The 16618-nt window shown below is 38.9% G+C and overlaps 1 protein-coding gene across 1 annotated transcript; it reads left to right on the forward strand.

Moving 5' to 3' along the window:
* The first annotated feature begins 7082 nt into the window (after window positions 1-7082).
* LOC129741730 (uncharacterized) lies at window positions 7083-16371 on the forward strand. Its single transcript, XM_055733508.1, has 6 exons — window positions 7083-7284; window positions 7352-7552; window positions 7672-7984; window positions 15470-15618; window positions 15686-15886; window positions 15964-16371. Exons 1-6 carry the CDS (start codon window positions 7141-7143, stop codon window positions 16288-16290), a joined length of 1335 nt encoding a protein of 444 aa, XP_055589483.1. The 5' UTR covers window positions 7083-7140; the 3' UTR covers window positions 16291-16371.
* The last annotated feature ends 247 nt before the right edge of the window (window positions 16372-16618 follow it).

Consider the following 16618-nt stretch of genomic DNA (forward strand, 5'->3'; position numbering starts at 1 on the left):
ACTGAATACAACCCTGTAAGAGAAACGTCAAGAATAAATTTTCATTCCTGTTCACTTTTTATACGACTCAACACGTGTGTTTCGTTCTTCCGTGGAAATATTGAGAAGAATAACTGGAGATTAGCCAAATCTGACTTCCGATTGGAAGAACGCTTTCCCAAGCGATATCTTTGGATCTACACTACCCGTCAGAATATCTATAACTCGTGATAAAATAATCACAAATTTAAATAAATGAAACACGTAGAACCAGAGATGCCAATGTGCCTGATTTTTCAAGATTTGCCTGATTTTTTGAAGCTCACCCTGACAACCTGATAACCCGCATACGTAAATACCATATGCTGAATCATCCGTATTATTCTCTTCTGATAACATTAATAGTAACGTGCGTATCGCGTCATGGTTAAATGTGTCTCTGCTTAAATGAAAAAAATATTATATCTGGAAGATTCAAAAAATCTTCTAAATACCGAATTGATAAATTTAGCAACGCGCTGGAATGATAAAAAACTATCCCTGGAAGATACAATTAACGGTCCTAAAACTAAATTGAGGTTTTTTGCAACACGCCCCGAGTTCTCTGCTGTCACGTCAACACACGTGGTTGAATTCGTGAAAAAAATCCCCTGGCTGAATTCGGGTCAATCTCGTGGAGCTCGAAATGGAAAAGGTCGGATCAATAGGCGGTGCCAGCTTCGCAGGAAATGGTGAGTAACCTTAAATATTCATTAATTACTTATGAGCGAAATTAATGCTTCTTCCAAAATAATGTTTTTTCAGGGGCTCTTAAGAAATTGGAAGCCGCGGAATGTCACAGGAGGAAGATGGAAACCTAGCGAGATATGGCATTCCATCGCCGGGGAAGCAAAGCCGCGGAGCAACCACAGCGTCAAACAACAGTTGGATCGCACGGCCGTGGCTAAACTCAGTATTTGTGGAAACTTGTGTTCCGCGGAAGCTTCAAGATAGAACCACCGACGAACGGTCGGATGGTTATTTTGTGAAAGTGCAATTGAAAAGTTTGCAAAATTGTGAATTGTGTTAGCTACAAAAAGATTCAGATAAAAAAATAATGTGTAAAATCATGTTTTTTTTAATCCGAAAATTTAACTTAAATTAGATTGAATAACCAAAACCCCAGTATTATTTTGAATATTATAATTTTAAGTTCACGATATGCTGTATCGTTATCATTTTATGATTGGATCATTAACTTAAGATAACACGTATGATCAACTCGTTTTAGGACGTGTAAAAAAGGCAAAAAAAATGAATGGTTACTCTACTTAACGACCCGTTCCCTGTATCGTAAAGTGAGTCCAAACGATTCCATTTCATGAAAAAATGATAAGCCTTATCTTAGATTAATAATCCAAAACTATAGAAGTAATCTTTTGGGTGTCTTGGGAAGAAGATAATGGGAATAGTCACTGTATAATACTGGTTCATGCGGGAAGCCATTAAATTTCCCTGATTCTTGGAAATTTGCCTGATTTTGCCTGATTTTTGCAAATTTGATGAAAAATGGGTAATAGAAACTGGATTAGGTACCATTGCTGAAGTGGAAAAGTGAAAATGTGGCTGAATCAAAGCAATAGAAAGATTCCCTTTAATTCTTATTTAAAAAAGGGAATTAGAGGGTCGATTGCTGTGATTTAGTAGCATTATTCAACCAAGTAGGCTCACAACACATATAAGAGTGAAATGTGGAGCGATGACCAAAAAAAAGGAAAAATGTCATCACTTTGAACGAAATTTCTGTTACTTTAAAGCTGATTTTATCTGATTTTTATTTCACCAGTTTCCTGATTCCAAGGACATGAAATCCAACAAAGCGCCTGGAATCGATTGCATTCCTGCTGAAATGCTCAAAGCCGACCCTGCCTTGTCAGCACAAATGTTGCACCGTCTTTTCGCTGACATCTGGGATACTGCAACATTCCCGGCCGACTGGATGCAGGGTATCCTCGTAAAGGTCCCAAAGAAAGGAGACCTAACAGAGTGCGGTAACTGGCGTGGCATAACTTTGATCTGTACAATATTTGGTTTGGATTATTTGGTAAACGCTTAAAGTCCAGCCTGTTTACGACGCTCCAGTTTGAATAGGATTTTGGCACAATTTTGGATAGCAAAAAACTGTTAAGGCTCTAATTCTTGTGTTTGTGGATGAATGGTTCGAATTCCGAGGCACGTTATATTCAAAAAAAAATCCATTAATTAAATAATAAACAGTTCATTTTTTCAGATTTTATCACAGCAGTTTTCGGAAAAGTCAGGTTTTTACTCATCTTTAAGACCTAAACCATTTGTGAATTGTCTACACGAAAAATATTTTTGAATTAAGTTTTACGTTGCTTTTCACATAAGCTAAGCTTTTGAGGCATCACATCGATTCTGCGTGTGTTTTCAAGTAAATCCTTTACTTTTACGTAACTAGCTCATGAATTTCAAATTAAGTCTAAGCACCTAAGTAAATACATTTTGCGCATTTTTCTCAAGCGTTTGATTGTAAATTCTAATCAGAAAAAGGAATTTTCGTCAGTTAGCTGACTTGTTTACTGTAGTAAAGTAGCATCTGTTTTTGGGGTTAGTGGGTTTATTGCCGGAAAATAAACAAATGATTTGCCTACAAGTCCTCAACAATTCATTCTGTTAGCCGATTCTTTTTCCACGGGCTGTTTAGGATCTCAAATCTCCGTCCAAGCTAAAACCTGTGTGCAGATTTCCTCAACAATTTCGCAAAAACAGTTAACATTTATGCTTAACCTACAATTGAGACTTGGGATTTAATCAGGGGACTGAGATAAACGGAGAATCATCGTCAATGATCAAACAAATTTGGCAGCCAATGATTGAATTTGTGATAATTTGTGGCAATTTGTTAGAGAGAATTAGAAGGTTTAAGTTAAAATGAGAGAAACCGGTGCTCAGAGAGAGTGAAAATGTGCTAATTGTTGCAAATTGTTGCGATTTGTTTGTTGAATTTGTTGAACTTATACCGTATTTGTTTTCACCACCCGAAAGTGTTGCACCTGCCACGCTGAAAACGAGCATGAATCGAGTTTTGCACTCACCTTTGTTGGTGTGTGTGAAATCGGCAGTGTCAACAGAAAACATCAAGCTGTCAAAAATCCATTACAGCTGGTATTTTTTTTCGTTTGACTTCGAAAATTGAAATCAAATTTACTTCAGTTGATCATTATCTTGCAAATAATATAAAAATTTTAGCATGAATTTATGTACTATGTTAAATTGTGAAAATTTCAGATTGATTTTATTAGAGGCTTGCTTGGTAGATTCGCCTCTGGCCCTGATGATAATAACTGCAATACCGGCTGATTCTGGGCGGTCTATGTTTGCTGCTGCTGGACTGCAGTTACCCCAGCTTGATGGTTCCGATATTTTGTCTTGAGAGTATCGTTTATTCCTCGCAAATCTCATCTTCTTCGTTCGAGTATTTCCGTTTCAGATTACAAATAAAAAATCGAAAACGGCGAACTCGGATCGCGGAAAAGTTTAATAACATACCGAAACGAACGAAATTCAAGCCCTTGTAGGGATGAATCATCCCACAGGATGAAAATCCCGTATAAAAAAAAGAAATTCAAGCTCCCAATGCGGGTGCAGTCTCGAACTGCCTTTTTTGAAGGGCAACGGGTTGGAATCCGGGACTTGACGCAACCGAGCGTCGTCACCCTAAATAAAGCACAGTTCTTTCCCGATTTTCACGCACTCGGAGGCTTCAACGCTCGAAGCTGGCTTGTAGCAGAGTAGTTTCGAAGCAGCTTAACGCTTCTTGCTGCACGAGACCAACTTAAGGGACCCGCCCGAGCAAGAGAACTCTTCGGTTTGGGCGATTCCGTCAGATCTTTGGGTTGCAATTTTTGCACTCGGATTTGCTGCTCTTCTTCGGTATCTCCTGGAACCGATTGCAGCAAGCCTTCTGGGCACATTTCTTCTTGGGAGCGTCCGATCCGCATTTTCCATTTTTGCTTGAAGATGAAAACGAGTGACTTTTGGTAACTTTCCGGCTGCCTCCAGTTGCTTGAGGGCCGAGATTCGTTTGTTTGCTTTGGAACGTTTTCTCCTCTGCTGGAAACGGCACTGGTATTGAATCCGGAACAAGTTTCCGTAAATTAAGGAAAAACACAATGTGGAAATAGCTAGAACGCAATTTTTGCGGTATAGAAATAAACAAGACCAGCTGATATTTGTTTACATCGGGAAGCACGTCCTGTCAAAAATCATGATAGTATTGGTGAGAGCGCCAGCAACACCGAATATTTTCAGAGTGTTCCACCGTCCACTTTATGGTGCACTACCAGTGGGCCACCATCCCTGAAAACGAGCATGAAAACAGCAAAAAGTGCACTACCGGTAGTGCCCCGGTGCACCACCACACGAAAACGAATTCTCTATTAGATCATTGCCATTCCAAATGCAAAGAATTCTCTCACCACTGCAATCCCTCGGATTTAATGTATTGAAAAACCTTTCCTACTTCCTAACAGATCTTCAAAAATTTTGAACCTTGAGACGAATGTTAAAAAATATGCCTCAACTTCAACAAATTTTTAATGATATTTGTCTGAAATAGGAGGGGTGTATCTGGGATCGATCTTTAAAAGATTGATCTCAGATTTTCGATATTAAGGATCGATTCTTCTGCTTGTGAAAAATCGAACGGATCGGTTTGTTTTCAATTTGATCTTTTCGATATTTAAAATGTTTTTCATTGGTGAGCCAAAGATACGTAGATTCAATTCGATCTGCCACTCTTTGCTAACGCCAAGCCGAGTAAAGGGTGATACGGTCAAAATTTGATCAATATCAACTTGACGCATTTCTTTCAATTTTGCATTTAAAAAACCTGAACACCTCATTTGTCTGTGTAGAATGTTGCTCCTATTTTGATTTTGGAATTCACTCTTCAGTTGTCAAAATGCCATCCAAGGAAGAAGAGCAGCGTATCAAAATTTCGCATCGCGCATCGCGAAAATCCGAGCTACTCGCACGCAAAGCTGGCAAAATCGCTAAAAGTTGCCAATGCTGACTACAAGCAGCTTCCGGGACAGGAGTTTTATACGGCAAAAGGAAGGGGAAAGGTAGCAGATATTTTCAAGCACATGAAACTGTCAAATTTCGCCAAGAATATCTGGTTTGGCAAGCCATCTGTACCTGTGGCTTGAAAAGCAGAATTTTCATAGCTTCCGGTACTGTCAACCAAGAAATTTACGTGAAAGAGTGTTTGAATATTCGGATTTGAAAAAGCGGAAGCCTAACTGGATATTTTTCCTGAATTTTATACTAATTAAACTTGAAAAAGAAATTTAATTTGATTTTTTTAAATAAACGATTTCACCGATTTACACGCGTTTTCCCTTGACCAAATTTTAAACGTATCACCTTTAAAAATGGCCCACACAGCTCATGGCAGCTATAAAAACAACATGGAAGAACAGAGACGCCAAAAGGAGGAAGAAAATGACTTGAGGTTGAAGAAGATCGCACGTGCAGAGGAAGAAGAGAAGAGTAAGTTTCAACTGAATGATTTGAAGTCATCAATAGAAAAGAAGGAGGAAGAGCTTAAAGTCCTTCGAAAGGATGAGGACGAGAAGAGACGGACTGTCGATAAATATGTTTAAACTTTAATATTTTTATATTCTTTAGATTGTTTTTGGAAGCAAACAAACGACTAAAAAGGCCATCGAAACCCGTAACATGGCAGAAGTCGAGCTTACTCAAGCGATGCTAGAGGGAGTTTCGACTGTTAGGAAACAGCAGTCTTCACAACAACGAGCTGCTGACCAAGTTCAAGATACCGTAGAGAAGAAAAAAGCGTGTTTGATAAATGGCTTCCTCGCCAAAAAGCCGAAGAATTACCGAAGACGGTTGACTTGAATTCGGTTTTAGTGATACAAAAAGGAATAAATTTGTAATCCAATGAACATTTAACACTTTGCAGATCAAAAATCATCTTTATTAAACTTGATAACTACAGAATTATCTTTGGCTGACTATTTTAATTGCTTCAAAATCTATTTGGTCACATTTTTTGTATTTCAAAGTTACTTTTTTCGTTCTACATAGTCACAATTTGGTCACTTTTTTCGGTCCTCAGAGTCACTATTTGGTCACTTTTTTATCAAATTTTGGTCACTAAAGTCACTACTATTTTATTGTCAAACCGCTACCAGCCCTGATCTATAATTTAGTTGTGCTGGTTCTTGTCATAATACTTTGACTATCCGCAGTTACCGATCTGCCCTTGAGATTACGATTGAATTTTCCTTTCGCCATAAATTTATGGCGAAAGCGTAATGTAAGTATTTGAATGTAAGTAAATGTTCTTTTATTTAAAAACGCGAGAGATAATTAACTAGAAACATACTTAGAAACTCAGATAAATTTCACTCGAACGTCCTAATGTAATTCACTTGACCGGTCACTTAAGTGAATTCACTTGACCCATCACTTAAAATTCAAATGAAATTACGTATGGCGAGAATTTACTACAGATGTCACTTACTTTTTAAGTGAAAATTATTTTGGGTGTATAAGTCTCTTCCTACTGTCATCTTATTCAAGTTTATTTTTGAACTGATAAAGAAAAAAATCAGTCTGGGACATGAATTGACATGAATTTATTTTGGAACTGATAAAACAAAAATCAGTTTGGAGCCTTATCATATTTTTCTAATATGTAATTGAATAATGTAGATAAGAAATGCCTCGAGGGAGCTTGAACTGTTAATTCAGATAAATGTATGTTTTAAGAAACTGATGATTTCCAAATAAACAAGAGCTTCATTTTAGTCTCAAACCTAGATATTCCAAATATCCGAGTCATGGTTTTTTTTTCGAAAATACGCGCGTCACAACAATCGCCAGTCTGGTTCGAAGATATCGTTTAAACAAGTTCACGCTGGTGATACGTTGTCGTTTACGACTCTCTCAATATTATGTGAAACGACACACCTACACAGTTCAGTGTGAAATATAATCTCTGGCTATGTTTCTGTGAAGCCAAGGCGACTGGCCGTCCCATCATGAGATAACAACTTGTTTCATCCGAGCGACGCACCGATTCGCCAGTACATTTTGAACCGGCCGGTGAATTGGAAGTGCTTTGCAAAAATGGTCAAGCCCATTCTCTATACCCTACATCTGAGTCCCCCATGTCGTGCGGTCGAACTGACCGCCAAAGCACTGGGACTCGAGTTGGAACAAAAAGTCATAAATTTGGTTAAGGGTGAGCACCTCACTCCGGAATTTGTTAAGGTGTGAACTTACTGTTGATTATATTTTGGAAAATTATTCTTTTAACTAATCATTTTTTTATCTACAGATCAACCCTCAACATACGGTTCCGGTTTTGGATGATAATGGCACAATCATTCCGGAGAGTCACGCCATCATGATCTTTCTGGTTTCCAAGTATGGCAAAGATGACAGTCTCTACCCGAAAGATATCATCAAACAGGCTCGCGTGAATGCCGCTTTGCATTTTGAAACGGGTGTACTGTTTGCTCGTATGAGATTTCTGTTTGTAAGTATAGTTGTCATTTGAAACGTACAAAATTACTCTCTCCGGCTATTTTGACCTACCCCACAAAGTGCAAAATTAGAGAAACATATCGTGTTCAAATCAATTTATTCTCATTTCAGGAGCCAATTATCTTCCGTGGCAGCAAGGAAATGCCGGCTGAAAAAGTTGATTTCATTCAACGGTCCTATCAACTGCTGGAAGATACCCTGGTGGATGATTATGTCTGCGGATCTTCTCTGACCATCGCGGATTTCAGCTGTATTTCAACGATCGCCACCATTATGGGCGTTGTTCCGCTGGAGAAGGAGAAGTTCCCGAAGGTGCACGCCTGGATCGATCGGCTGAAGACGCTGCCCTACTACGAGGAAGCCAACGGAAGTGGAGCGGTCCAGTTGGCCCAGCACGTCGTTTCAGTCGTGGAGAATAAGTCCGGCTAAGCTGGAGACGGAACCATATGGGTTCATCTTCATTCGAAATGTACTGCGATAACATACGGTGCGGCTCGTATTTCAATTCACCATTATCAGAAAGCTTCGATTGATAAACCAGCTAATTTAGAGATAACATGTTCCATCCGTAGAGGGTTCAATCGAAAACAACTGACATACATACATTTATTTCAATAATGCGTTTGTTTGAACCTTTTGCACAATAAACATATCCACTGTCTCTAGAACGTAGATTGTATTTTAACGCCTTTTGTCCAAAGCACTCCAATCAAATACACACTCGAAAAACAGCTGGATAACCTTTAATCTATATCACAAACCCTTTCTTTTTTTTGGGTATCGCAATCAGTTGATCAATTGTAATATGTCCCCTTTTGAATGTACCCGACCTTAAGGTGTCCTTCTTACCCGACTTAGCAACTTTTTCATCAAAACGTTTGTGGCTCAAGCCCTTAGAACTAAATTCGCTAATTATCTTCCAGATGGTTATGAGAAGCCTGTTAAACATTCCACCTTTGAAAACGATAAAAATTTCCAAAAATGTCGCGAGTTCTAATTTTGAGTAGTGAAAATTACATCAAATTGAGGTTCCTCATGCCTCATGTCTCAATGTAATTTTGTATTTTTCTAAATGCTCAACGTCACATTAGAAAAGGTTTTGATAAATTACACAAGGCCCTGAAACTAAATATGCAGTTTTTCTATTACCTTTTTTTAATTGAAGTAACTTTTCAAAATAGTTAAAAACAATTTAAAGAAGTTCTGCAATTTTTAACAAAACTCGAAAACAACAAAATACTTTCTAGGAATAAAAGCTTTGAATCAACTATCAACTTTCCTCAAGACTTCAAGTAATTTTACTCTGTGTGAAAAAACTTATAGAAGTTTTTTATTTGTTTACTTTTCCTCATTTAACGAATTTTTAAAGATGTAATCAAATTGAAATTTTAGATTTTAACGCATAAATCTAATCGTTTTGCAGGTCCCAACAAAATTGTGAATGAAATCAAGTTTTTTTAACTTTCCACAGTAATGTCAAAAATACTTGCAATAATATAATCCCCCCCCCCCCCCCCCCAAAATTTGATTAAAATCAAATATAAATTCAATCTACCTTATGTTGTTTGAATAAATTTAAAAAATATGCTTCAATGATATAATCTCTAAATTTAATACAACGAAATTTGTTGTTTGGAATTATTTAAAATAGTGATGTCACACGTTTACCAGTTTGATATATGATGAAGAACTCATTCAACATTATTTTAGCGAAAAAGTGAGACAATAAGTTCAAACTGCTTTGAACGGTGACATATTTTAACAAAAACATTCTTGGTCCCATTAATCGTGGGGTCAATCGGGACATGTCCATAAAAGTGTTTAAATTCCGTCAAGATTTTGGAAAATAATATGAAACTGAAGAAGATTTACTTTTAAGATGATGCTAGAAGAAAGGGCCTGAACACCTCATTTTGAAGGTGTGTCTGTGTAGAATGTTGCTTTCTATTTTGATTTTGGAACTCACTCTTCAGTTGTCAAAATGTCGTCCAAGGAAGAAGAGCAGTGTATCAAAATTTTGCTCGCTCATCGCGAAAATCCGACCTACTCGCACGCAAAGCTGGCAAAATCGCCAAAAGTTGCAAAATCAACCGTTACAAATGTAATGAAAGTATTTGGGGAACGTTTGTCGACAGCCAGGAAGTCTGGATCGGGGGGAAATCGAAAACCGGAAGCCGCTGAGACGACAAAGAGAGTTGCCGGTAGTTGCCGAAACCCTAACCTCTCAATCCGAGATGCCGCAAATAAGCTGGGTGTATCGTCTACAACCGTGCATCGAGCCATAAAACGAGCCGGATTATCGACTTACAAGAAGGTAGTGACTCCAAATCGCGATGATAAACAATATACGACGGCCAAAACGCGATCCCGGAGGCTCTACACGACGATGCTGACGAAGTTTGACTGCGTGGTAATGGACGACGAAACCTACGTCAAAGCCGACTACAAGCAGCTTCCGGGACAGGAGTTTTATACGGCAAAAGGAACGGGAAAGGTAGCAGATATTTTCAAGCACATGAAACTGTCAAAGTTCGCGAAGAAATATCTGGTTTGGCAAACCATCTTTACCTGTGGCTTGAAAAGCAGCATTTTCATAGCTTCCGGGACTGTCAACCAAGAAATTTACGTGAAAGTGTTTGAATAAACGTCTTCTGCCTTTCCTGAAGAAACACGGTTGTTCCGTACTGTTTTGGCCGGATTTGGCATCTTGCCATTACGATAAAAAGGCCATGGAGTGGTACACCGCCAACAACGTGCAGGTGGTTCCCAAGGACAAGAACCCACCCATCACGCCAGAGCTCCGCCCGATTGAGAAATACTGGGCTATTGTCAAGCGGAACCTAAAGAAGACCAAAAAACTGCTAAGGACGAGCAGCAGTTCAAGCCAATATGGCTTTCTGCGGCGAAGAAGGTGGACGTAAGGCCCGGCAATTCGGATTTGGAAAAGCGGAAGCCTAACTGAATATTTTTCCTGAATTTTATATGAATTAAACTTGAAAAAGAAATTTCATTTGATTTTTTAAATGAACGATTTCACCGATTTACACGCGTTTTCCCTTGACCAAATTTTGATCGATCACCCTATATTTGAGTTTTTTTGCCGCAGGAGATAAAAAACAACCTACATTTCTATATTTCCACATTTCTTCGATTAAAAGTGTGGGTGACAAAGAGGGTTATTGCTGGGGATTGGAAAAAATAAAAAAAATATCTACAAAGCGAAAAACTATGCACTGTTATGCGTTTTCAATTATGGAAGCTAACATGAACGCATTTTTATTGTTTAACAGTTTCTACACCCAAAATTCAGCCTCTGTGCCAATGGCGTGTAGTCAATTACATAGCATCATTGGTACAAGAAGATAACGCGATTGGTGCTGATTCGATTTGCTCCCACCGGCATTAATCTCCCAAGTAAACCGAATTGCGTATGTCTGAAAGAAACAAAATAAAAATGCTTTCACGTCCCTACCTATCGCATCACAAGACGAAGAAGGATGGAAATAAATACCGGCCAACACCAGGCAGCCAGCGAACCGAGCGCTGTGCGTGTGAATGTAGCAAAAGCAACAACAAAAACATCCTTCTAATTCAATCCCTTCAATCCACTGGCAAACAACCACGGCCGAGCTGTGCGTGTGTATGCAGTAAAAGCAACAACAAAAAAAACATTCCTTCAATTCAATTTGCCGGCAAACAACCACGGCTAAGCTGTGCGTGTGTATGAAGCAAAAGCAACAAGAATATATTCCTTCAATTCACCGGCAAACAAGCACCGGCCAAGCTGCCCGGCTTTAGCAGCTGTGTATATGTAGCGTGTGTATGTAATAGCAGGCAGTAAGCAAAGCACAGTTCTCATTCAATGGGTTTCCCGTTTCCTCCACTCCCGTTCCCTTTCCCGTTTTCATCACAAGACAAATGAATACCTTGAAAGGAGGCCAAACGCCGGGAAGCCACTGTCGTGCGTTTCTTTTGTGATTGATCGGTGGCAGAATGCCTATGACAAATATCCCTCTTCCTGCATGAAGCTCAAATAGTACACTGGTTAAGATGTCGATCTGGCAAGACCATTTGTTTAGTGATTTGAGTTCGATTCTCCCTACGGGCGCAGTGGTTTATATTTTTATTTTCTTGTTTCTGGGATGAATTATCCAATAGGAACGAAATCCCATAAAATGTTTTTCTTGTTTTGCTTGAATGTAGTGGTCATGCATCATTTTAGTTGGGAGGCGAGTCCTTATGCCAGTTACGGTTTTTCAAACATATCATCTTCGGCACAGTGCACATTTCAGCGCATTATCGGCACAGAGATGTGCTAAATAGGCATTGGATTTTTGCAACCTCTTCTATGGGTGTAAGTACACCACACCCACAAATCAGACTCTACTCCAATAATGAACTTCCTTGGAGGTGAAGTTATTGGCATAATACTCTATGCCGGACCGGCATTAATAAGCTTTCTATTGACTGGCGTTTTCCTCCCAGCGCAACCGCATTGCAGCCCTCCCTCTGAAAGAAACCTAACAAAACATATCCAATATTCTGTTACAAGACAAAGCAGGATGGAAACAATCAGCTAGCAAGAATATTGTCGAATGATGTATCGAGCGCTGTATAAACCGGCATTAGAAAAAAAAACATTCTTTGTTTCCAACCGTCGGCAAAAAAACATCAGCCAAGATGAGCTGTGCGTATGGATGTAAATCGGCTGGTATTCGGTCATTGCATTGCGTTTTTTTTTGGTAATCTACAGTGGTAGAAAGACTATGACAATAAACCTTCGATTGCTAACCGACAGAAATGGTACACTGGGCAAGATATCGGACTGGCAAGCCGAGATGAGAATGTTGCAGTGAGTTCGATTCTCACAATGTTTTTTTTTTTGATGAATTATCCAATAGGATGCCATAAAATGTTTTTCTTGTTCCGCTTGAATGTAGCAGTCATGCATCATTTTGCTTGAGAGTCCGTGTCTTTATGCCAGTAGTGATTTTCCAATCATATCATCTTTGGCATACAGTTCACTTTTCAGCGCATTTTCGGCACAGAAAAGTGCTAAAAAGGCTTTTAATTTTTGCAACCTCTTCTATGGGTGCAGTTTCTCAATAAATAACAACTGTCCCTATTCACCCCACTTGGGGTTGTACAAAAATTATTGTTAAGAAATTGATTGTAAATTATAAAACTTTTAATCAGTTAGAAATAAACCCTTCTTTGTTAAATTCGTACACGAGTCACTTTTACCCGATCAGTAATTCCTTAATAAAATTCGATCTGTCCATGACCGCTGACATCGGTGGAATTCCAGATCACGTCCGACCCAACGTCATTCCTTCAATCTTTGCATCCAAAGTACGTGAAATTGACCCTACAAAAATGTTCTTTACTGATGGTTCTAGAATCGACGGCGCGACTGGTTTCGCAGTGTATAATGAGCGCTTTGAAGCTTCTTTCAAGCTTCAAGAGCCATGCTCCGTTTACGTTGTCGAACTAGCCGCAATTTATTGTACCTTGGAACACATTCGCACTCTGCCCGTAGACCACTATTTCATCTATTCGGATAGTCTCAGCTCCGTTGATGCGATTCGATCGATGAAACTGATGAAGCGCTCTTCCCATTTTTTGCTGGAAATTTCAGGGCTATTGGGCGCTTTGATCGAAAATTCGTACAAGATTACCTTAGCTTGGATCCCGTCTCATTGTCTTATTCAAGGCAATGAGAATGCGGACTCATTGGCTAAGGTGGGCGCGTTACAAGGTGAAATCTTTGAGAGGATAATAACTTACAATGAATATTTTTCAATACCTCGCACTTTAGCGATTAACGCTTGGCAGTCTAGCTGGGACAATGGCACAAAGGGACGTTGGCTCCATACGATTATCCCTAAGGTTCCGACGAAGGCATGGTTTAAGCATTTTAACATGAGTCGCGATTTCATTCGCGTGATTTCTCGGCTCATGTCAAATCACTGCCGGCTTGACACGCATTTGTTTCGTATACAACTAGTTACAAGCAATGTTTGTGTTTGTGGGGATGGCTACCACGACATTGATCATGTTGTGTGGACGTGTGAACGGTTTGATCGATCGAGGGCTTGGCTACTGGATACCCTTAGGGCCCGAAGTAAACTACCTGGTGTTCCAATTCGAGACATCTTTGCAAACTTAGATCTTGAATATTTGTACCCTATATACAAATATCTTAAAATGTCTGAACTGGTCGTTTAGTCCTCTTCCCCTCTGTCTGTACTCTATCTAATGCTCTTTTCGTCTATTTATTAGAACAAACTTTCATCCGACGGGTCCTACAACACCACAAAGAAGGCTGGCCAGGAAGTCGAAAACCCTGAGGTAGCTATCGAAACCACAGCTACAGGAAGCCACCACCGGACCCTAACGGAAACTGTTCTTGGAAGTGACCCCAGTTAATCCCCTTTCCTTTCCTATACATAGTTGAATTAACAGTTGAGTAGCCGCGACGATTACGGCCCCCTTCTTACTAACCCAAAGTTAGGAAAAATACTCCCGGCACATAAAAACTTTATAAGTAAAATGCCTAATAAAACCTTTTGTAAATAAAAAAAAAAAAATTGATTGTAAAAATTCTTTCAATTTATGTACTTTTTTTTCTTGATTAAGTTTGGTTCAGGTCAATGCTAATTGACCAATGCTTCAATGCTATACTGAATATTTCTCTATTCATTGTGATTGCGTTTTGACATATTTTTCGATATGATGCTTAATGAGAAAGAGTTTTGCTAGCAATGTAGAGAATATCATTTTTGTCTATAGGTATACCTTCTCAGCTGTGAACCCTATGAAACGCAGTTTCTGTTGTGATTTATTATCTAATAAAGTCGTTTTCGTTAAGAACGTTCTAACGTTGCCAGAATACCGAAATGGGTGTGCAGTTTTTCAACAGTTGAGATTGTTCGTTTTTTTTCCATGCCAAGTCATTGATAACCAAAAGTGTACCTATCAAGTACTATGACGGTTCGATGCCTTGCCAGTTGCAATAGACGAATGATGAATTATTTATTCATTTGTTATTAACTTTTGGACATGATATACGGGTTGTCACTCAGCTTATTTACATTTTTGGAGCTAAGCATCACTTGTTAAATTAAAAAGTTAGAACAGCACGAAAAGATATTTCAAACAAGGTTTTCGGTACTACCTTGTCCGAGAAAGAATGACCTTAACGGGTTAAACTCCTATCAAAAAATAAAAAAAAGTACTACCTTGTCTGAAATTTCTCTAAGGGTATAGATAATAGTTCCGAAGCAATCAAACTGTTAAGAAATATAACTATTTAAAATGTTTTTAGGCAATTGTTTTAATCAGTATAGGTAAGACTAAGCTATTTGAATCAGTCTCATCTGGCATGGAATGCAATAAACGTACAAATGCACCACACTATATATGTACGTTTGTTTTCTATCATTCATTGCAGCACGTAGAACATTTTGCTCGAAATGATAAGTTCTTGATTAGTGTAAGTATGCACTCAAATATATTTTAAATCATTATTATACAGAACCAGAAAGATAACTAAAGACTGTTCATGTCAACTTTCTTAAATACAGATGAATTATACTTACTTAAACCATGACTCTTAATCGTTCATATATTTCAAATCTATCCAAGGAAAGATGTGCTAGTATCTTTCTAAAGTTAAAGAGGAATCGAATCCTGAGGAAATCTTCTAGCTTTGAGTGTAACCGGTTTGAAATAAGTGCAATAGTTAGAAGCAGATGTTTGCCGAACAAACCTAGGAAGGTACTTGCAAATAAGCTTTAACGAGTACCTAAATGAAAACTTTCCTGTCACAATTGTGCGATCGGAATGGGCAATCCTTTTCGAACGTTTGTCCAATCCGGATCTTCAGATTTTCTGCTCAAGTTTGCTTGAACGATGGTAAAAATAGTTTTGTATACTGCAAAGCTCAGCCCTCCAGGCCGCGCTGTTGAATTAACCGCCATGGCTTTGGGACTGCAGGTGGACATAAGACCGATCAATTTGATCGCCGGTGACCATCTGAAGCCCGAATTTGTGAAGGTAAAGTGTTTGACGTTGAAATTCATAAATCATAATGCTTTGCATTCTAAACAATTATTGTTTACAGATGAATCCTCAACACACAATTCCGTTGATCATCGATGAAGATGGTACAACTGTTTTCGAAAGTCACGCCATCATCATCTATCTGTCTAATAAATATGGTGATGGTAAACTTTATCCGAGGGATAATAAGATTCAAGCGAAAATCAACGCTGCTCTGCATTTCGAATCCGGGGTGCTGTTTGCCCGTTTACGTTTCTATGTGGTAATTATTCAACTGGTATCCCGTAAAATATGCACAATTCAAATTTATTTTTTCGTGACCTCCACACACACAAACAGGAGCCAATTCTCTATACCGACTCAAGCGATACGCCTCAGTACAAGATAGACTACTTGTACAAGGCTTATCAGCTGTTGAATGACACGATCGTTGACGACTTCATCGTTGGGAACAGCATGACTCTGGCGGATTTGAGCTGCATCGCTAGTATCGCTTCGATGCATGCCATTTTTCCAGCCGATGCAGGTCATTATCCAAATTTGGTGCGTTGGATGAACCGGATGTCGAAGCTGCCGTACTACAAGGAGATCAACCAGGACGGTGCTGAAGAGCTGGCTGCACTTTATCACAAAAGATTGGAGGAGAACATTCGGAATCAGAAGTGATCAGGGCATGAAATGCAGTAACTTATATTTAAAAAGTGTAAAATTATTACGACGAAATTATTAATGAACGATTGCTGTTTCATTCAACTCTGAAATATTATATTTAAAAAAAAACGCCAATACTTTGAATGAGGTCTTTGAGCTATTAGCCGAATGTTTTCACAGTATATCAATGATTTCGTCAACTGTGCGGATTTCAGCGGCTAGACTACGCCGCCACGAGCTTCTGCCTCTTCTGCGATGCGCATCTGGATTCCAGTCAAGCGCCTCTCTGCAAATATCGTTTTCATCTCTTTGCAGCGTGTGCACAATCCATCTCCACTTACGT

The sequence above is a fragment of the Uranotaenia lowii genome, chromosome 2 (genome assembly GCF_029784155.1).
Source record: "Uranotaenia lowii strain MFRU-FL chromosome 2, ASM2978415v1, whole genome shotgun sequence".
NCBI classification, from domain to species: Eukaryota; Metazoa; Arthropoda; class Insecta; order Diptera; family Culicidae; genus Uranotaenia; species Uranotaenia lowii.

Coding starts and splice junctions, on each gene's coding strand:
- LOC129741730 (XM_055733508.1), top strand. CDS start 7,141: ATGGTCAAGCCCATTCTCTATACCCTACATCTGAGTCCCCCATGTCGT. Junction 7,285..7,351: donor TCACTCCGGAATTTGTTAAG/GTGTGAACTTAC, acceptor TTTTATCTACAG/ATCAACCCTCAACATACGGT. Junction 15,619..15,685: donor TGAAGCCCGAATTTGTGAAG/GTAAAGTGTTTG, acceptor TATTGTTTACAG/ATGAATCCTCAACACACAAT.